Source organism: Anomaloglossus baeobatrachus, chromosome 8 (genome assembly GCF_048569485.1).
Source record: "Anomaloglossus baeobatrachus isolate aAnoBae1 chromosome 8, aAnoBae1.hap1, whole genome shotgun sequence".
Taxonomy (NCBI): Eukaryota; Metazoa; Chordata; class Amphibia; order Anura; family Aromobatidae; genus Anomaloglossus; species Anomaloglossus baeobatrachus.
In genome coordinates, this window is record NC_134360.1 from 65,520,817 (window position 1) to 65,542,922 (window position 22,106).

The 22,106-nt window shown below is 50.2% G+C and overlaps 1 protein-coding gene across 1 annotated transcript in view; it reads right to left on the reverse strand.

The window, feature by feature from the left end:
- Nucleotides 1-17,910: 17,910 nt before the first annotated feature.
- The window catches only part of CYTH4 (cytohesin 4), a 156,633-nt gene continuing 152,437 nt past the window's right edge, over nt 17,911-22,106 (reverse strand). The window contains exons 12-13 of the mRNA XM_075321755.1: nt 21,719-21,864; nt 17,911-20,228 (exon numbers count right to left, since the gene is read on the reverse strand). Coding sequence (XP_075177870.1) covers nt 20,150-20,228; nt 21,719-21,864 — 225 coding nt within the window. The 3' untranslated portion in view covers nt 17,911-20,149. The remainder of the gene's footprint in view (nt 20,229-21,718; nt 21,865-22,106) is intronic.

A 22,106-nucleotide genomic window follows, 5' to 3' on the forward strand; every position in this document is an offset into this window, starting at 1 on the left:
GGGTGGTAACCAGATAGCGTTGACCGGAAGACCGCCACGAAAGCGCCCTGTCGGCCACGTGTGTAGGACACGTCAGGCCGAGCGGTCCTCCGATTAGCGTTTCTGGCCACCTCTCGACTGGCCACGTGTGTGTAGGACACGTCAGGCCAGATGGGTACACCAGTAGCGTTGACCGGGAAGCCGAGGAAAATAAGGAACACCCTGTTAACTCCACAGGGGTCCTGGAGTACGCTGTCCGTGCGCGTAGGGGGCACAACCGGACAGGTGGCGCAGCAGGTGCGTTGTCCGTGTGCGTAGGGGGCGCAATCGGACAGGTGGCGCAGCAGGTGCGTTGTCCGTGTGCGTAGGGGGCACAATCAGACAGGTGGCGCAGCAGGTGCGTTGTCCGTGTGCGTAGGGGGCACAATCGGACAGGAAGCACAGCAGCCGCAGCCCAGTTAACGCCACTGGGCTGCTATAGCAAGACTGGAACGGCAGGAGGGAAGCACGGCGCCTGACCCTGATGTGCCGAGCCACGAATCTTGGCGTGACAGGCACCGTTCGCCTAACCCTACCTACCGCTTCCCAACATAGGCTTATGCCGCAATGAGGCTCTAACATGGAGGTGTGCTCTGACTGAGCAAAAGTGAAGACTGCGCACCTCCATGTTGTCTCCAGCCCCTTTTATAACCTGGGTCCGCCCCAAACCCAGGGTGGAACCACCAAGGTCCAATAGCAGAGTGCCATGTCATCAGTGACGTCACATGCGACCTATCCGGAACCGCCACGTCATTGATGACCTCATGACAGCCACGCCCCAAACACTTCACCAGTCATCGTCTGACGACCAATACTGAGGTGCCAGATCATAGGGGCGGGCCTCTGCGAGCCAGTCCGGAGTTGCCACGTCATCAGGACACCTGACACCCTCTGCCCTATCAGGGCCTGCCACCTCACGGACATACTCAGTGAGGTCCTTACCGGACCTAGCCTCTGATGCACTAAGTGCCTGAGCATGCTCAGTAGCCTGAGCCACAGGCTTAGAAAGCAGACTATCAGTTTGAGCATGCTCAGTAGGCACATCCCAGAACTTAGAGACAGCACGAAGTCCAAGTACCTGTGCAAAGAGGCTGTTAGGGTTAATTGTGAGAGCATGCTCAGTAGCCTGAACTGAGGACTTAGTCTCAGACATAACACAAACAGGCTGAGCATGCTCACTAGGCAAAACACCGGGCTTAGACTCTGGCTGGGGTAAATCGGCGCACGCATGCGCACTAGCCGCCTCTCCACACTTAGACGTGGTGGAAGGAACAGCCAACTGGACGACCCGAGGCACGGCCAAGAACGGCAGCCGGCGCCTGGGCGCAACAGGAACCGCAGCAGGCTGCTTGCGGCTATGGCGGCGCCGGTTCGTAACACATACAGTGCCTTGTAAAAGTATTCGGCTCCCTTGAATTTTTTAACCTTTTCTCACATTTTAGGCTTCAAACATAAAGATAAAAATTGTAATGTTATGGTGAAGAATCAACAAGTGGGACACAATTGTGAAGTTGAACGAAATTTATTGCTTATTTTAAACTTATAAAAAAAACAAAATAACAGAAAATCGGGGCGCGCAATATTATTTGTCCCCTTTAAGTTAATACTTTGCAGCTCCACCTTTAGCTGCGATTACAGCTGCAGTCGCTTGGGGTATGTGTCTATCAGTTTTGCACATCGAGAGACTGAAATTCTCGCCCATTCTTCCTTTGTAAACAGCTGGAGCTGAGTGAGGTTGGGTGGAGAGCGTTTGTGAACAGCAGTTTTCAGCTCTTTCCACAGATTCTTGATTGGATTCAGGTCTGGACTGTGACTTGGCCATTCTAACACCTGGATACGTTTATTTGTGAACCATTCCATTGTAGATTTTGCTTTATGCTTCGGATCATTGTCTTGTTGGAAGACAATCTCAGTCCCAGTCTCAGGTCTTTTGCAGACTCTGTGTAGCCCCACAGGTGTTGTGTCGGTGCATTACCTTCAGGGACTCCACTCAGCTGGATCTTGTCACCGGTAGGAAATCTTCTATTTGTCGTGACGCCACTCTCAGAATTGCGGTCAGTGGGGACCGCCACTGCAGATTAAGGGACGTCTGGGGCTGATGGTGGGTGCAGTCAGGTGTAGTAGCCTCCTGAGAGTGAGGCAAGCCCCAGGGCCCTGTGTAGGTGCGTAGTACCACAAGGCGCAGAATAACTCCACACAGGCAGAATGTCTTTCAGGGTTTTTACTCACTTCAGGTGGCAGGGTGAGTAACCCGGGCGTAGCTGGGATGAACCAGGCGGGAACCAGGTGTCCTTCAGGCTGACTTGTGAGGGTGACTACTAACTCGCCTTCCTTAGCCCTTGGTGGTTTGGGGTGACCCCGACTTTGAGTCCCTATGGGGGTCACCCAGGGAAGTTGCTGAAGCCTCACTCCCCTTCGTTTGCCGTGTGCTTGTTGCCTGGGCCAGATCACTCCAGCTTCTTGCCTCCTGTGAGCTATGGGCCCTAACTGTGGCTACGTGGCTGCGGCTTTTTGTGGTGTTGTGGCGTGGGCTTTGAGAGCCCCACACCGGCAGGTTTAGCAAAAGAAAGCTGGATCTATCTCCGCTTCGGGATCTGCCGCCCGTTTGGGCCTGGTACTCTCTAGCAGTCTCCTTACTTCCCACTCCGTGCTCTCTCTTTAGCTGAAGATGGATGTCGGGTAGCCCTCCTAGTTGACCGTTCTCCCCCGTCAGTAGCCACTGCGCGGGCGCTGTCAGACTGCACAGCCCCAGGGATCTGCTCCTCACTCGAGCTCCCTGGACTCTACACTGAACTGGCTCACTGCCCCTCCTCTCCTGTTCTTGCCTACGCCACCTAGCAACCAGACTCTCTTACCACACCCCTTGAGAGGAGATGGAGGCTTTTGGCCCCCTCCACTATTCCAGTGAAGGTGAAGGCTTTTCCCCCTCCTGGGATCCCCAGGGGTCCTCTCATGGGTACATGTGTGAGACCTGATCACTATGCGCCTGTGTTCCACACCCCGGTCAGCCTTCTGGATTACCTGTGTTGTACTGTCCCCAGCATGGGTGCAGTACTCAGTGGTGCCTGACCAGGTCAGGGGCGCCACATTCCCCCTTAGTTATCACCAGCACGTCCTCGGGCTGCAAGACAACATTTTAAAATGCATAAAACGTTAAAACATGTAAAACATTTTTAAAAGCACCAGGTACCATACATCACCACCCTCCACCCACAAGTCCGTTAACCCACCCAAAACCCTCTCACGTTGGCCGCGGCTTCAGCCACTTCTGGCAGGATGTAGAGGCGGCTTACATGGGCTGGTGGTTTCAGGATATACCTGGCCTGGTGGATCCGCGCCTTCAGCCTCTTCTGGCAGGATGCAGAGGCGGCCTCCACAGTTGGTGCTGACCAGGTACCCTCTTTGTGGTGGAGAGCCAGGCCCCATAAACAGGCATGCTCTCTGGTCGCAGGTGAGCCAAGGCCCTATATACGGACGGGCTCCTCCCGGTTGCAGACGAGCCAAGCCCCTAAACAGGCTGACTCTGGTGGTGGTGGTGCCCTTTTGGTGTAACTATTTACACTGCGAGAGTTTGTGGCTATAGCCAGTTCATAGCCTTAAGGTTTATTTCTCACAATAGTTTATGTGGGCACATTCTTGAACTTTAAAACGTTGCAAAACAAACTTTCCAAACTGGTCAAAACTTTAACTTTTCAACTGCTGTACTTCTTACTTTAGGCAGATTCCTCTTCACCAGGGCTTGGGCCTTTAGGGCTGCGGCACCTGTTGCTTTCTTGACCTTTTTCCTCATCTGTAGTTGTCTCGTCAGTAGGTCCTTTGTCTTTTCTTTCTTCTTCTTTGGGACATGGCACTACATCTAGCGCATACCACCCTCTTTCTCCTTGGTGCATGGTGAACTGCACTGTGTCTCCCATCTTTAAGTTTCTGCCAGGGTGTCCTCTGGGCAGATTAGCTCTGACGTCTCTCCTATTGACAAAAATGCCTTCTTTGATACCAGGTGCTACGATGAACCCGTATCCTGACTTGAGGCTGAAGTCCTCCACTACTCCTCTGCAAAGGGGTCCTCGGACCTGTGCTTTGGCTCTTCTCAGGAACCTTTTTTCTTGTAGGTCTCTGGCCGTGACTTCTCTCTGCTCTGGGGATGGCGGTGCAGGGGAAAACTGGGTTCTGCTGCGGCGCTGTGTCTTGCAGGCTAGATTCTGCGAAGTGCAGCTTACAAGCTCCCAGGTGGGGCGGTTGGGCAGGTCTTCTTCCGCAGGAGGTGTCAGGTCTTCCTCGTCCCAGCGGGAATATGGCAGCATCTCCGGCTCTGGGACTAGCACTGCTGCTGGCTCCGGGGGCAACTCCTCAGCTTCTTGCCCTCCTCTCCCCCTTAGTTCTTCGCTGCACTCTGGTCGTGGCAGCACTGGGGATGAGTGTTCCTCAGCTGGCCCAGGCGGTGGACTCTTCAGCGTGGTTGCTGCAGGGGTTGCCTTAGGGGTGTTCGGAGGGAGCATGTATCGGTCCACCATCTCCTGTGGGAACTTAGCCTCCAGGTCAGCCTTCAGCTGCCAGTATGCGGAGTCTTCACCTATCAGGGATTTCCTAGTAGGGACTTCCTTAGGCTGGGGAGCGGTGTCTGCTCTGGCCTTGCAGGCCGGGGAAAATGGTGATGCAATCTCTTGGCGGGCCGCGCCCTGTATGGCGGCGGCCTGGTCTTGGCGGGCCGCGCCCTGTATGGCGGCGGCCTGGTCTTGGCGGGCCGCGCCTGGCATGGCGGCGGCCTGGTCTTTGCGGGCCGAGCCTGGCGTGGCGGCGGCCTGGATCTGCGTCGCTGTTGCGGCCAGTTCTTGGCGGGCCGGACTGGGCGTTGCTGCAGGGACCGGGTCTTGGTGGGCCGAGCAGGGCATCGCTGCGGCGGCCGGGGCTTGGCGGGCCGAGCAGGGCATCGCTGCGGCGGCCGGGGCTTGGCGGGCCGAGCAGGGCATCGCTGCGGCGGCCGGGGCTTGGCGGGCCGAGCAGGGCATCGCTGCGGCGGCCGGGGCTTGGCGGGCCGCACCTGGCATGGCTGCGGCCTGGCTCAGCGTCGCCGCGCCGGGCGCCTCTTCTGGGACCGCGGTCGTAGCAGCAGGGGTTGGAGCACTTGCGCTGGCCGGGGCAACTCTGGACTCACCCATCAGTGGCACCATCGGGATCTGAGTCGTCGCCGCTCGATCTGGCAGGCGTCGCGCGGCTCCCTCCTCGTAGGTCCGAACCGCCGCAGCCATCTCCAGAAGCTCCGTGCGTCCCTCACTGAGCTGTCGCATGATCCTGGCCTCCAGCTGATCGCAGAAGATAGCAAGCTCCCGGCACCACCAGGCAGCAGAGCCTGGTTCTGGGTATCCACGTCCGGACTCCATCTCTTCTCTCTGCAGCAGCAGGCTTGTGGCTCTCTTTCCTTCCCGCCGTCTCTGAACGCTTCCGCTCTCTTCACAAGCGAGGTCAGAACTCTGCAGGGGATCTCTGGGTAGCCACACCTCTTCGTGGGCGGTAACTTCTCCCAGCGCGGGCTGCTGTTGTTTTTCAGCGCGCTTTTCATGGTGGCAATATGGCGGCGCTTCCAATTTTTCAAGCGAACCGCCCAGGCACATGGTCACCTGTCTGAACAGGTCTAGTCCTTATCCTGTTCGTGACGCCAGATGTGTAGCCCCACAGGTGTTGTGTCGGTGCATTACCTTCAGGGACTCCACTCAGCTGGATCTTGTCACCGGTAGGAAATCTTCTATTTGTCGTGACGCCACTCTCAGAATTGCGGTCAGTGGGGACCGCCACTGCAGATTAAGGGACGTCTGGGGCTGATGGTGGGTGCAGTCAGGTGTAGTAGCCTCCTGAGAGTGAGGCAAGCCCCAGGGCCCTGTGTAGGTGCGTAGTACCACAAGGCGCAGAATAACTCCACACAGGCAGAATGTCTTTCAGGGTTTTTACTCACTTCAGGTGGCAGGGTGAGTAACCCGGGCGTAGCTGGGATGAACCAGGCGGGAACCAGGTGTCCTTCAGGCTGACTTGTGAGGGTGACTACTAACTCGCCTTCCTTAGCCCTTGGTGGTTTGGGGTGACCCCGACTTTGAGTCCCTATGGGGGTCACCCAGGGAAGTTGCTGAAGCCTCACTCCCCTTCGTTTGCCGTGTGCTTGTTGCCTGGGCCAGATCACTCCAGCTTCTTGCCTCCTGTGAGCTATGGGCCCTAACTGTGGCTACGTGGCTGCGGCTTTTTGTGGTGTTGTGGCGTGGGCTTTGAGAGCCCCACACCGGCAGGTTTAGCAAAAGAAAGCTGGATCTATCTCCGCTTCGGGATCTGCCGCTCGTTTGGGCCTGGTACTCTCTAGCAGTCTCCTTACTTCCCACTCCGTGCTCTCTCTTTAGCTGAAGATGGATGTCGGGTAGCCCTCCTAGTTGACCGTTCTCCCCCGTCAGTAGCCACTGCGCGGGCGCTGTCAGACTGCACAGCCCCAGGGATCTGCTCCTCACTCGAGCTCCCTGGACTCTACACTGAACTGGCTCACTGCCCCTCCTCTCCTGTTCTTGCCTACGCCACCTAGCAACCAGACTCTCTTACCACACCCCTTGAGAGGAGATGGAGGCTTTTGGCCCCCTCCACTATTCCAGTGAAGGTGAAGGCTTTTCCCCCTCCTGGGATCCCCAGGGGTCCTCTCATGGGTACATGTGTGAGACCTGATCACTATGCGCCTGTGTTCCACACCCCGGTCAGCCTTCTGGATTACCTGTGTTGTACTGTCCCCAGCATGGGTGCAGTACTCAGTGGTGCCTGACCAGGTCAGGGGCGCCACAACTCCAACAGGTTTTCTTCAAGAATGGTCCTGTATTTGGCTCCATCCATCTTCCCATCAATTTTAACCATCTTCCCTGTCCCTGTTGAAGAAAAGCAGGCCCAAACCATGATGCTGCCACCACCATGTTTGGCCTGCAACACACATCCATGCCTCCGGTACGTGTTTGGTACATTTTTGCACGTACCGGAGACACGGAGACCCATGTTATTCTATGGGTGATGGCACACACACGTAAAATCACACGGAACGTTTGTTCGTGTGGTTAGTACGTGTATGCGTTTTCCATCACGGCCGACATGTCCGTTTTTGGCGGTCAGCACGCAGGCATGGACCCGCTAAAGTCAATGGGTCCGTGCCTGCACGGACGGTACACGTAGCATGTCCGTGTTCAGCACGTACCGTCCGTGTGCGTTTTTAAACGAACGATGCCGTTTTTGGGGTTTTTTTTTGTTAAATGTCAGTCTACTTACCTTTTTTTCTGCTGTTCTCAGTCATCATCCCTTTGGCGCTCGGTCTGTATCTTCCCCTGTCGCATACTCACCGATCCCCGATCATTAGCGCGGCAAAGAACAGCTGTTCCATAGATACGCGGCTTCAATTAATTTGAAAAAGCCAGCCTTACATTAATCAATCTCGTATTCCCTGCTTCCCCCGCCTACAGGCGCCTATGATTGGTTGCAGTTAGACACGCCCACACGCTGAGTGACAACTGTCTCACTGCAACCAATCACAGCCGCCGGTGGGCGGGTCTATACTGTGCAGTAAAATAATTAATTAATTAATTTAAAAAAACGACGTGCGGTCCCCCCAATTTTGATACCAGCCAGGGTAAAGCCATACGGCTGAAGGCTGGTATTCTCAGGATGGGGAACACTCCATGTTATGGGGAGCCCCCAAGCCTAACAATATCAGCCAGCAGCCGCCCAGAATTGCCGCATCCATTAGATGCGATAGTTCTGGAACTCTACCCGGCTCTTCCCGATTTGCCCTGGTGCGTTGGCAATCGGGGTAAGAAGGGGTTAATGGCAGCAACCCATAGCTGCCACTAAGTCCTAGATTAATCATTGCAGGCGTCTATGAGACACCCCCAATGATTAACCTGTAATTTAAAGTTAATAAACACACACAACGAAAAATCCTTTATTTGAATAAAAAACACTAACAAATACCCTCGTTCACCACTTTATTAAGCCCCAAATACCCATCCATGTCCGGCGTAATCCACGGAGGTCCCGTGTCGCTTCCAGCTCTGCTACATGAAGGTGACAGGAGCTGCAGAAGAACACCGCCACTCCTGACAGCTCCAAGCAGCAACTGAGGTGAGTAGCGCGATCAGCTGTGCTGTCACTGAGGTTACTCGCGGCCACCGCTGGATCCTCCAACTGTAACAGCAAGTTGCCCGAGTGACAGCGATGAAGTCACAGGTGAGTTGCGGTCTCGGGGGGAGGACTCCAGCTGGCCGCAGGTAGCCTGAGTGACGGTAACGTAAATCGCGCTGCTCACTTCAGTGACTCAGGGGATTAGCGGTCTTCGGTCATTCCATCACGGGTGACCGCTAATCAGTACACGACACCCAGACAGAGCCGCAGTATGACAATGAAGTCGGGTGAAGTTCACCCGAGTTCATTCTCATCGCGCGACTCTGTCTGCTGTCAGCCGACATGTATCAACGACATTGTGCATCACACACGGACATTCCACACGGACATTACACGTACGCATACACAGCCATTCCACACGCACACATGGCAAGCATATGCCATCACACGGATGTCATACGTACCAGAGAAACGCCCATAAAAAACAGAACACGGACCCGAAAAACGGAACGTGAGACATGTACGTTTTTTATGCGGAAGTATGTTTTAGGCCTTTGACAGTGGGGATGGTGTGTTCAGAGTGATGAGCTGTGTTGTTTTTACGCCAAACATATCGTTGGGCATTGTACCCAAATAGTTTGATTTTGGTTTCATGTTACACATGTTTGGTGTCTCCCAGGTGGCTTGTGGCAAACTTTAAACAACACTTTTTATGGATATCTTTGCAAAATGGCTTTCTCCTTGCCACGCTTCTATAAAGGCCAGATTTGTGCAGTGGATGACTGATTGTTGTCCTATGGACAGACTCTCCCACCTCAGCTGTAGATCTCTGCAGTTCATCCGGAGTGATCATGGGCCTCTTGGCTGCATCTCTGATCAGTCTTTTCCTTGTTTGAGATGAGTTTGGATGGACGGCCGGGTCTTGGTAGATTTGCAATGGTATGATACTCCTTCCATTTCAATATGATTGATTGCACAGTGCTCCTTGGGATGTTTAAGGTTTTGGAAATCTTTTTGTAACCAAATCCAGCCTTAAACCTCTCCACAACAGTATCACGGACCTGCCTGTTGTGTTCCTTGGTCTTCATGATGCTATCTGCTCTTTATACAGAACACTGAGACTATCACAGAGCAGGTGCATTGATACGGAGACTTGATTACACACAGGTGGATTATATTTATCATCATCAGTAAAATCTGGATCCGCACAGTTTGAGAGCCCGATCCGAGTCCGGCCAGTCTCTCTCTCTCTCTCTCTCAGACTTATTGGCTAATAGGTCTAGAGATTAGTGTTTCAGATTTATTTTCAACATAGATTTTGATGTAGTGTTTTAGTTTCATTCATAGTCCTTGGGGCTACAGTATACTTGTGTACAGTTTATTTCAGAGGCGTATTGGCTTAAGCGGGCTTTACATGCTACGAGATCGCTACAGCGATCTTGTTGGGGTCACGGATTTTGTGTCGCACATCCGGCCGCTGTAGCGATGCCGTTGCGTGTGACACCTATGAGCGATTTTGCATTGTCGCAAAAACGTGCAAAATCGCTCAGCGGTGACATGGGGGTCCATTCTCAAATATCGTTACTGCAGCAGTAACGAAGTTATTGCTCGTTCCTGCGGCAGCACACATCGCTCTGTGTGACACCGCAGGAACGAGGAAGCTCACCTTACCTGCCTCCCGGCCACAATGCGGAAGGAAGGAGGTGGGCGGGATGTTCGTCCCGCTCATCTCCGCCCCTCCGCTTCTATTGGGCGGCGGTTCAGTGACGCTGCTGTGACGTTGCTGTGACGCTGAACGAACTGCCCCCTTAGAAAGGAGGCGGTTCGCCGGTCACAGCGACGTCGCAGGGAAGGTAAGTAGCTTGACGGGTCCGGGCGATGTTGTGCGACACGGGCAGAGATTTGCCCGTGTCGCACAACCGATGGGGGCGGGTACGCATGATGGCGATATCGGTACCGATATCGCAGTGTGTAAAGCGGCCTTTAATGTATTACCTTCTCCCCATTGAAAGCAAATGCATGCTCGTTCAAGAAAAGCGTGCATGTGTATGAGAAAGTTGAGATGAACAGCTGATGGTCGTACAATTGTTCAGCTAACAGAGCAGTTTTAGAGATTGTTATGTCTCTAGTAAGATATTAAACCAGGTTCACACCAAGCTTACATTATGCTGACTTGATATTGACATGATAAGTTGAGGACAGGAGGACTGCATTGGGAAATAGCTGCTTACAGTGATGGACTTTATGTTGTAATTTCCCTTTTGTTTGGTCAGATATAGTTCTTCAGTTTCGAAAAGAGCTAATTGGAGTTAAAGGTTATAAACCAGTACCTAAATAAGTGGCTTACAATGAATTTTGAGGCATTAGCAGTTTAAAGGGAATCTGTCACCAGGTTTTTCCTACCTCATCTGAGAGCAGCATGATGTAGTAAAAGAGATCCTGAATCCAATGATGTATCACTTAGATTACTGGGTGCAGCAGTTGAGACACAATCAGAGTTCTTAGATGTAGCATATACTGTAGCTCAGACACCTAACTCCGCCCACATCACAGCTCTGTGTGCACATTGCAAATTCAGAGAGCAAGCTGGAGGGGTTAAAAGCTGCGCGGCCGTGGGACAAATATAAATGTAGTGTCTTTCTTATGTGACTTTAGTCAACGCATTTCAGATTAACCTCCATCATCAGGATAAACACATGATTATCCTGATGAAAGAGGTTACTCTGAAACGCGTTGAATAAAGTCACATATCGAAGATCCTGCATTCATATTTGTCCCATGGCAGCACAGCTTTTTATCTCTTCACTTTGCTCTCTAAAGTACTGACAGTACTGGGGTTGCAGCAGGTGTGGTTCTGAGGTTTTTATTATTGATTGTGTCTAACACAACCTTTCCAGGTGAGGACAACCATATCCCCGAGGCCTCGCCTTTGTCACAGTAAGACGCTATTTTACTCTCTTTCATTCGCTCATACAGCACATTGTAAATTGACAGTGAGCTGCTTATCACAGGAGAGGGCATGGTTGGACCAGTTCTTACATGTTCTGTAGTCCAGGCAATGATAATCTCCTGGTGATAAAACCTTCTTTATAAATAAACTAGCTGTAGTACCCAGCATTGCCTGGGATAGTAACTGTCTCTCTGTTTCTCTCCCAGTCTCTGTCTGTCTCCCTGTCTGTCTGTCTGTCTCTCTCTATCTATCTCTTTGTCTGTCTGTCTCTTTCCCTGTCTTTCTATCTCTGTCTGTCTCTTTCCCTGTCTGTCTGTCTCTTTGCTTGTCTGTCTCTGTCCATTTGTTTGTCTCTTTCCGTGTCTGTCTCTCTATCTCTTTCCCTGTCTGTCTCTTTCCCTGTCTGTCTGTCTCTTTCCCTGTCTGTCTCTTTGTGTGTCTGTCTCTTTGTCTGTCTGTTTCTTTGTTTGTCTGTTTCTTTGTCTCTTTGTCTATCTGTCTGTCTCTTTCTGTCTCTTTGCCTGTCTGTCTCTTTCCCTGTCTCTGGCTCTGTCTGTGTCTGTCTGTCTCTTTCCCTGGCTGCATTGTGACATGCCAACATTCCATTTAAGGGCGTGGCTGCGCATTCTTCTGAACTTCTGGCTGCATTGTGGTTCCCAGCTCCACTTACTTTAATGGAGGCAGATTTTTTGGCGAATAACTGTAAAGCACGGGGTTAAAATTTCCCCTCAAATCATAGTATATGATGTTCCCTTAGTCACATGAGGCATCTGTGCAAAATTTCGTGACTGTACATTTGACGATGTGGATTCCTTTAGCGGCATTACACACATTCACACACATACATATGTGACGCCCCTGGACTATCAGGTCGTCACAGGGTACTGCACAAGCTGTCCTTCCGTGCAGTATCTACCTCCCTCTTGTTTCTGGGTGCCTACTTAAGTGGTGTTGCTTCTAACAGCAAATCAAAATCCTAGAGACACCCTGCACCACACCCACCTGACACACCAGTGGATGGCTTGAGAGGAATAGAGTCGCCCACCTGGGGGGTCAGGGAGGGGAGGTGAGGTGTGTAGAGAGTTGAGTTTAGTCGCAGAGAGGAGAGGAGCTGGAAAGTAGCCCTCGAGCTGAGAGGAGCAGAGAGGAAGTCGGGAGTGGGAACTCCCAAAGTAACTGCCTAGGTTGCAGACGGTGATCTGGGCCTAGAGGAGTCGGACCCCCGGTCACAGGGGATTGTGGCGAGGTGCTCGGACCCGTCGAGGAGGACGGTCGGCAGCCTAGCCATATCACCGGTCCGGGATCGAAGTTACGACGGGGTACATGGACCCTAGGTCGGGGAGTAGCTTCAGGTAACCTGAAAATTCACCTGAGGAGAACGGAGCCTTCACGATCCGTTCCCACCCGCTCCAGAATTGGGGCATTAGCGCAATGAGGGGGATAAGACTTTCCAACTAAAACGGTCCAGAAAATCCCAAGCGTGAGCCCTGAGAGCAAGCTCCCATACTTAGCCATAGTAGGGAGCGGGGCCCGGCTAGTTCCAAGCTACCAGGCCATCAAGTTGAAGTCTAAACTAAGTGCCAGGAGGCAGGTCACGGATCACCAGGCAGCACCACTTGGGGACAGGACCTGGACGAGCTCCCCTTAGCGGCAGCGGTACCCAGAAACTTGGTTTACCCGGTTGTCGGTGTCTGCTTATGAACTGAGTGAGTACGAGAGTGACTTCTGCATCCCCACGGCATCCCCCACACCGAGTCCCGGGGCATCCCCTACCCGAGGAGGGTTCCAACACCTTGCTGCCATCATCCCCCGGTACTCCCAACAGCAGCGGTGGTACTCCTAGTTACCACACACCACGAGTGGCGTCATGAACTGTAACTCCTCTGCAAATACCCCCCTTTTCATTTGAGTGGCCACACGACCCCGGGTCCGGAACCTTCGAGCCACAGCGAACCCGGACCCGAGCAGCTCGCCTGCTTCCACGGGGGCGGTACACACACATATGTGACGCCCTGGGCAAGCCAGGGGTCACAGGTCACAACACCACACGCACCCCACATTCTCTGCAGGAACACCAAGGTCAAAACACAAATCCTTGTTGCCTTCCTCCAGGGGCTGATGTCCACACCAGGGGGTGGGCAAGGCGGTTGGCTCCGCCCACCGAGGAGGTCACAGCCCTGGAGGCGGGAAAACCAGGCAGATCAGTTTGAGAGGTAGAAGTGGAAGGAGTGAGGAGAGATAGAGTTAAGCTAGGGAAGTGAAGGAGAAAGGAGTGAAGTGGTAGAGGAGCAAGTGAGAGGAGTAAAAGTGACAGAGAAAGTGACAGTTGAAAGCCTGAAGTTAGTCCGGGTGTGTGCCCCGGACTGAGACAGCAAGGTTGGCAGACGGCGGTGACTGTCTGCAGGAGAGGCTGCTTGGAGGTTGCCGAAAGGACCGTGGACGGATGGTGGCCCGGCGGTACCGGAGCGGTATACGAAGAGCAGTCAGCACCATTGGCAGGGGCCTTTCGGATCCCGGCAAGGCTAGGAGTCGCCATAATTTGCCAAAACCGTCAGTGACGGGGACCTCTGGGTCTCCCAACAAACAAGTCCCGATTGAAGGCAACAGTCCGACCGTGAAGGGGAGACACCGCCACCGCCAGAACACCAGTTTCCCAGGGCCAGCGCCTGCGGGCAAGAGAGGGGCTCCCCCGGCTCATATCCAAGCTGGGGAGCGGGTTACTGGTGGGAATCCATCGCTACCAAAGAACCGTACTTAGGTGCAGGGAAGTGACCGTCACCGCTAACTGCAGGGAACATCAGCACCGTAGCCGTCCAAGGGACCCGTCCAACCAGCCGTTTGTTTACCGTGAACTGTGTCATCTTCCTTGGGCTGAGTGAGTATCTCCGTGCCGTGCGGCACAGCGCTACCCCTGCGTCCCTGCACCTCCACAGGCCCCATAACCCGCCTGTCCACCATCCTGACCTCCCCATCATCGGGCCCCGGGACTACCAAGAATCCCCTACCCACGGAGGGGCAAATCAACATCTAGCTGCTCCAAACCATCACTCCCGGGACCCCCAGACAGAGCAGCGGTGGTGTCCACACAATCACCACAGCCGTGGGTGGTGTCACGGACAATAAACAATCCCAAAAACCAATCCCCTTTCACTCACGGGCGAGGAGCGCCGGTCGAGTCCCCGGGATCCGGCCCATCGCTCGAGCCACCGAGCAGCAGCAGGCCGCAGCCGCAGCGGCAGCCGGACCCGAGCAGTGGGAGAGCGCAGCGTCCCCTCCTCCACCCGCGACACATACACACATACATACATACACACATATATACACTCAGCTTTATATAATAGATAACACACAGCTTAAGGCTGTATGCTCACGCTGCATATTTTTCTTGCAGATTTTAATCAATACTGCAAGGAAAAACACATCCCAGCAAAGTCTATAAACCTGACTTGATAAGTCACAGAAAAGGAAATAAATTCAAAAGAAGTAAAACAAAAAAAATCACCAAAAACAGCCTTTAGCCAACAGAGATCAAACAGCAAATGCACTTGCAGGATGCAGCCGGCCCCCTATGATAAAGGTGGGGGTAACACAGGTTTCAGAATACCCATGAGACAGCCACTCTCAGCCTACCATATCATGGAGGGGGTGGTTGGTGGTATTGAACATGCACACAGGAGATGGGTTTGCATAGGGCGCCAGTCACATAGATATGTGTGATGCACTATGTCTGGGTTACAGCCTATTGATGATGCCAATACTATTAGATCAGGTGGGCTGCACAGCACTGCTGTTTGACCTGTGAGAATCCTGTGCACTTGTTGCAGATTTTTTCCTTGCAGATTTTGGTGCAGAAAAAACCTGCAACATGTCAATTATTTCTGTATTTTTTCTTCTGTCTGATCTAATCCACTGCAGTGCTCGAGCTCAATCACTGCAGTGGATTATATCTGTCAGTGCTGCACTTGCAGCACTGACACTTCGCCTCACACACCATGCATCCGGCATGGTGTGTGAGGCTCTCCGTAGCTCAGTAACCTGGGCTTGTCATGGTGATAACCCCAGGTTGCCATGCCCAAGCAGAGGTAAGCGATTCCTCTCCCTGCCTCCTGAATGCTGCGATCATGATTGATTCCAGCATTTAGGGGGTTAAACTGCTGGGAACGACGCAGGCACCAGTCCTGGCAGTGAGAGGTCGGTTTCATCTGTAACATCAGCGGCGATTGCAGGGGTAAAGTGCAGGAACCCCTGCGATTGCCATAACCTAAAAAGCCAGGAAAAAAAACAAACCACATGAAAAAACATGAAAACGAGATAAAAAGTGTCTTTTTTACTGCTGTGTTTTTCCTGCCAAAACATGGAGTGTTGTGTGCACACATCCTAATAAGTGACACTTCGATGAATTCAGTGTTTTAACCCCTACAGCATGCTGTCCTGAGATTACATATCAAAAACCTGCTGACAGATTCCCTTTACGAATCGTTTCTCTGTGTAGAATGAATGGGGTGCAGCTAATTTGATGTATGATATATAGTATAGGTGCGGTGCTGCATGACTGAGCATCAATATTTACCCGAGGCACAAATGTGGTGATATCTCTGCAAGTGTTAAAAGTGGTTAGAGGATTATAAAAAGTGCATCAAAGACCACACGTGGCCATAAAAAGCTCAGATTGATTTCTTTGGTTCCTCTAACACCGTCCATATTAATTTTTATAATTTTCTTGGATCCACTCTTCCTTCTCCTTGGACTTTTCTCCAGACATGGTCAGTGAAGAGAGACAGGAGGAACGGGCTTATTCAGCATGTGATTTACAATCTCCTCTCTCACCTCCTGCCTCCCCCTTATCTATCATGGTGGCAGGTGTCTCCCCGTCCTCCCTCCTGCAGACAGTGAGGCTGAATCCATCTTCATGTATCCAGATCAGTGACAGACGGCAACACTTACAGCCCCATTGATAGATTTATCTGCAGAGGCTTTGTCACCTGGACATGCACAACCATTTGCATTATGTGGAAGGGGGGAAAAAAGGAGTTAATGATACACTGACGAGAAAGCTACGGTTGGGTCCTACGTCTTCTAGAATCCTTTTCTACATATAATACAGTCAGAAGAGAAAGCGACTAGTGAAATGAGTCATCGGAGCTGCACCAACCTGGGGGCTCTTCTTAGACAACCTGGACTATCTTATCTCCTCGATAGCCAATAAGGTCTGGCAGGGGGAGTGAAGTTCTCCTTCGCTCCATCAATCTTTCCCGGTGTCCCTCCCTTCTCTGTTTGTTTCTCCATCACATATTAAACACTTCTCATCACCCCCCACCTGTTTCGATATCTATGATATGCATTGCCCATCTAAGTCAGTTCCTTCCTTCAGCCAGTCTTGGACTTTCAAGTTCTTCACCCCCTCCACTCCTCCAATGTTCTCCTCCTTTTCCTCCTTTTCTCCTCTCTCCTTCTCCCCATCCCTCTCTCCGGGGTGTGTCCTACCCCATAGTAGCGCACTGCAGAGATGGGATGTGTTGTTACCATGGAAACCTCCTCTCCTCAGCACCAATTAAACCTGATGCTTCGATGCTGCAAGTCCAGTGATCCATAGACCACACACATCACACCGTGCACCACAGCTCCGTCATCGCACCGACATCCATTAAACACTTTGTAAGGTAAAAAGCTTTTACATCCAAACACAATATGTTCACCCACACTTATTCTTACTTACTGATATTAAATGCCCCCCCCCACCAAATAAACCTGATGCTTCGATGCTGCAAGTCCAGCGATCCATGGACCACACACATCACACCGTGCCCCTCAGCTCCGTCATCGCACCGACATCCATTAAATACTTTGTAAGGAAAAAAGCATTTACATGCAAACACAATACGTGCACCCACACTTATTCTTACTTACTGATGTTAAATGCCCCCCACTCCATTGCACTCAACTCTGGGTTAAATATACCAACCAATAGCCTAGACTCCATTATAAGGCATTTGCTTTGAAAATTCCCAGCGGGCAGCCATATTTAAAGATCCCCCCCTCTGCAAATTATCTTCTGACAGTAATGTTCCTCTGGAGGTAAAACTGACTAGAGGGTGACGAGATGGGGCGCGATCGGGGATTTAGATGAAAGGTCCTTCACTCTCCCCCCTTCCCTTATTCCGTATGGGGGGCTTTGGGCTTCTGGGATGGGAATGCAGCCGTCAGGAATGTGACGGCTCCTCGTAGGCAAAGGGTTAAACTGCATCCCTTTTATCTTGCTTGTTAGCGGGGACTTCAAAGAAGAAATATTTGGTGCCTCATTTGCATACATCAGTTTTAATGAGGCGAGATCTGTAGCTGGTATTGAATGTATGCACACTCCGTGTTAGAGACATGTATCATATTTTCAAAGTGGATCATTGCCGGAGGGGACAACGCTCATCTTCGGCTGCAATACTCCGAGAGGAGCACATGCAACTGTGCATCAGCTCTCAGGGTGGTCTATCATTTTTCACCCAGAGAATATGATGAAAGTGACTGTGAAAGTGTAATATTCAGCATAATATTCCCATTTTAATGGGTAACCTATATATCAACAACAATGTAATGTTTCTAGTTCCTTGCAAATCGAAGTGACACCGACATGTAATCCCGCTAAATTGTCTTTTTTAGCTGTGAAATATGCCGGGAGATTTTATGAGCAATGCTGATAAAATTGCAGAGCGGAATTTCGGCGGCTTGGTATCACGGTGTTGGACGACCTCTTCTGGCGATATAGGGTATAGCAGATCAAGGAATTCCCCCCCCCCAACTTCTTTTAGTTCAGTGCCATAAAATATTTAATATATTAGATAGAATGACAAGAAAACAGTCATAATTACAAAAACATTTTTCGGGTTAGTACAAGCACAGTCAAGTATTACACACAGGACAGGTAGAGCAACTTCCGCAAAATATTTCCTCCATACGAGCATCATTTCCTTTGTGCACAGACAAGTGCAATCTGTATTTACTCATCTGAACAGTTCAAGGAAGACCCCTGTAAAACTACCACTTTAGCCCCCTTTTATGAAAACAACAGTGTCGTAACTTATTACACATTTGTACATTTTCCAAAGAATTGGAATGAGATATAAAAGAGTATTGGGACTAATATTTCCTCCATATGAGCGTCATTTTGTTTATGCACAGACAAGGGCAATCTGTATTTACTCATCTGAACAGTTTAAGGAAGACCCCTGTAAAACTACCACTTTATCCCCCTTTTATGAAAACAACAGTGTCGTAACGTATTACACATGTATATATTTTCCAAAGAATTGGAATGAGGTGGAATAAAATATTTAGACCCATCCATGGGACCTCCACTAGAGATCAGTGAATCACCCCAAAATCAATTTTGGCAGATTAGTTTGAATTTGATAATGTCTGAAGACATTTAGTCGTAAACGAAACTGCCTTATTTGCCATTAGAGAGTTGAAAAAAAACATGGCTTACTTGTTCTTTCCCAGCCTCTGTCACCAGCCCATGTAGATGAGATGGTCCTCCATGATGCCTTCAGTTCTTCCTCAAATTTAGTGAGCAGAAGGTCAATTACAGACCTGTGACTGACACAAGTAGTCACTTGGGGAGATGTTTGGAGTGATGTATGTCTGGATGTATGTCATCTCCCCACCGAGTGCAAATGGTCAATCACAGGCCTCGGGTTGTCCTACTTGGTCACGTGGTTGGGTGACGCACGTCATATGTGTTACCTCCTCAAGTGACAGCAAAAGATCGATCACAGGTATCAGATTACCCTCGTTTGGTCACATGGGCGGGCATCACAAATCATGATGTGTATCACTTCCCCACACGAGCACGTGAAGTCAATCAAAAGCCTCAGATTGTCTTGACTTGGTCATGTTGTCTGGTGACACATGTGTTACCTCCTCAAGTGACCGCAAAAGATCAATCACAGGTATTAAACTGCCCTCGTTTGGTCACATAGACAAGCAACACACATCAGCTACCCCACACGACCACATGAGGTCACTCACAAGCCTCTGTTTGTTTTGACTTGGTCACGTGGTCGGCCAATGCACGTCATATGTGTCACCTCCCCAGGTACCTGGAAAAGATCAATCATGGGTATCAGGTTACCCTTGTTTGGTCACATGGGCAGGCGACACACATCATGATGTACATCACTACCCCACATGACCACGTGAGGTCAATCACACGCCTCATATTGTCTTGACTTGTTTACGTGGTCAGGCGACGGATGTTGTATGTGTCACCTCTGCAAGTTACCGCAAAAGATCAATCACGGGTATCAGATTGACCTCGTTTGGTCACATGGACGGGCAACGCTCATCGTGATGTGTGTCGCCACTCTACACGACCATGTGAGGTCAACCACAAGCCTCAGATTGACATCATGCAAAGAAATGGAGGTAGACGATAGTGTGGCAATGGAAGTAGCAAAATAACTTTATACTCACTTGTCCTTAGCTGTTCTTATATCATTTTACCCCTTCCCTATCCCAAAACAATCCCAAAAAATGGCGGCTGGATCCAAATGAATTGAATCCCAAAGAGAATCAAACATTTTCAGAAATTCTTTGCAAAATCTATTTCTTTTAGTTTTGATCATCTTTAAACTCCACCGATGATGATGATTCAGCAATTTTATTGCCTCATTTTTCATAGTTTCATTCTATATAGATTGTTCCATGTTAATTACAGGTCCCATATCCACTTGTGAGTGAACTTGACGACATACAGCAAAGTGTATGAAAGCTGTAATGTATTCCAGAGACTAGACAGCCATCCTTGGCTGTGATCCTCCATTCAGATTTCCTTGAGTTTTGAGGGTCCCAAATAGTTTTTACGATAATGTCCTTTCGGCTCTGAGTGCTGATGTTTTGGCTGTAAAATGTGGAATATCGCATATGCCATAGTCACACAAAGCTGGAATATTGACCTTGAATACTAGGTAAGTAGGTCCAAGTATTTATCCAATACTTCAATGGAAATGTCCCCTGGGATCACATGATTATTTACTGTATGTACAACTTTTGCTTTTGTTTTTATCAGTGCCCATTTTTGATTGTTGAGATCTTCTTCTTAATGGTGACTGTGTCATAGAAAGGGCCCCAAGATATACTGGATCTAAAAGAGAATAAGTCTGATCAATTTCATTTTCAAACACTGTACCCATGGACAATATCACCGATTAGCTGTTAGCCGGTCCCGCGGCCGGTAGCACACAATTTATGGCCGTTGCAAGTATTTCAGCTCAATTTCCATTAACTTCAATAGGAGCTGAGCTGTACTATCGAAGAACTGCTATTACACAGTATACATGTAACACCCATACCGAGATCCTGATGCTGTCCTGCCCTCCTCTCCTGGCGGGGATGTCAGCTCTCTCACCTGTCTGTCTGTCCTGCGGTGGCTGCCCTGTCCTCAATCCTTGCTGCTGTCTCCAGAGCTGGGGTACACCCCACAGGCTTCCTGGCTCTGCCCTAAGGGTGCGCACATGGCCACGCCCCTTTCTTAAAAGGCCAGTGCTTCCTGACCCGGAAGTGCCTCTCAGCTGAGAGGTTAAAGGTATTTAAGGCACCTTCTCTTTAAGGGAGGTGCCTGGGCAACAAGTCAGATACGTTGCCAGTTCTCAGGACCTATAGCACTGTTGCTGCTGTCTCTGCTGCTGCTGTAGTGTGCTATATTCTGCTGCTGATCTGTGTTTGTGTTTTATTGTGCTGCTGTTATCCCAATTCTGCTGCTATTAGAACAAGCTGTCACATCAGGCGCCTACCACAATACCTGCTGCCGCAAGTACCCTCACAGCTGCTGCTGTCGCATCCATCCATCCAGGCCGAAACCCCAATACCTGCAATTGCTGTTACCCTACATCAGAGACTGTCCTTTCTGAACTCCTGGGGCCAGTTGTCGTAGCATTTGGTCTCACACCTGCAGCGTAACACCCTCACCATTTGAGGCTCTGGTGAAAACCAGGTGTGGCTCCGCAGTCAAGCCCCTCCTTTTCTGTGTGCTGTGTCCCAGTGGGTCAGCTAATCCCCTGCTCGGCCTGCGAGCATAATAGTACAGAGCTGTGCTGTTCCGGTTCTGTGCACCACAGGTCATAATATCAGCTGCTTATTCGGAGTGTAGGATCCCCATAGATCTGATATTGATGACATCCTGCGAATCCACAATATCTTATTCCTGAACTATAGCAAAATACCATTGATTTTAGTAGATCATTTTGAATTCATCTCCACTTTAAACATCTCCATAAACGTAGAGATGCCGTGAGATGTTGCATTTATGCATAATTTTGCATTTTAAGTGACTACTTTCTGTCCACTTTAGCAAAAGGCAGTGGGTCAAGAACGTAGAAGAGTCAAAATGAATTGACACTGATGGGAATAACTTGGCATGTGAGTTGGCCCGTGATAGCTCAAAAATTCCATAATGTATATGCAAAAAAGCAGCTTTGTGGTCTAGAATAGCATAATTAACCATCCGGTAATGTGATGGGTGCCCATAATCAAGGATGTTTCGAAAAATCTAGATGGGATCTTAGAGCCCTGACTCTGAGCAATGCATGACTTATACAGCAAGAATTGTACTTTGCATATACTGTAAGGACTGACCTCAGACTTTGTACCCAACTCTCCCTTTCTTCATGACTTGCTGCAGACAATCGATAAGATTGGTGATTTCCTTGCACTTTTTTCCCATCTGCTTGGGTCTTGCATGCTTTAACAGTTTGCCCTCTTGCGTGCAGGTCGAAGCAGTGCTAAGGAGAATTAGAGGCATGAATTGCAAAATCTTAATGCAATAACTAATAATTTAGTAACTTTACTTCTTTATTGCTCCTTGCAATTGCTAAACTGTCCACTTGGGGCATTATAAGCTGCTCAAAATTCTAACATTTCTAACTTGCTTTACAGCAGTTAGATGAGTAGAAAAATGTGTAAAGTGTCCTACAAAGATCTTTAAAGATTTTTTTCAGGATTACATAGCTAATAACCTATGTGG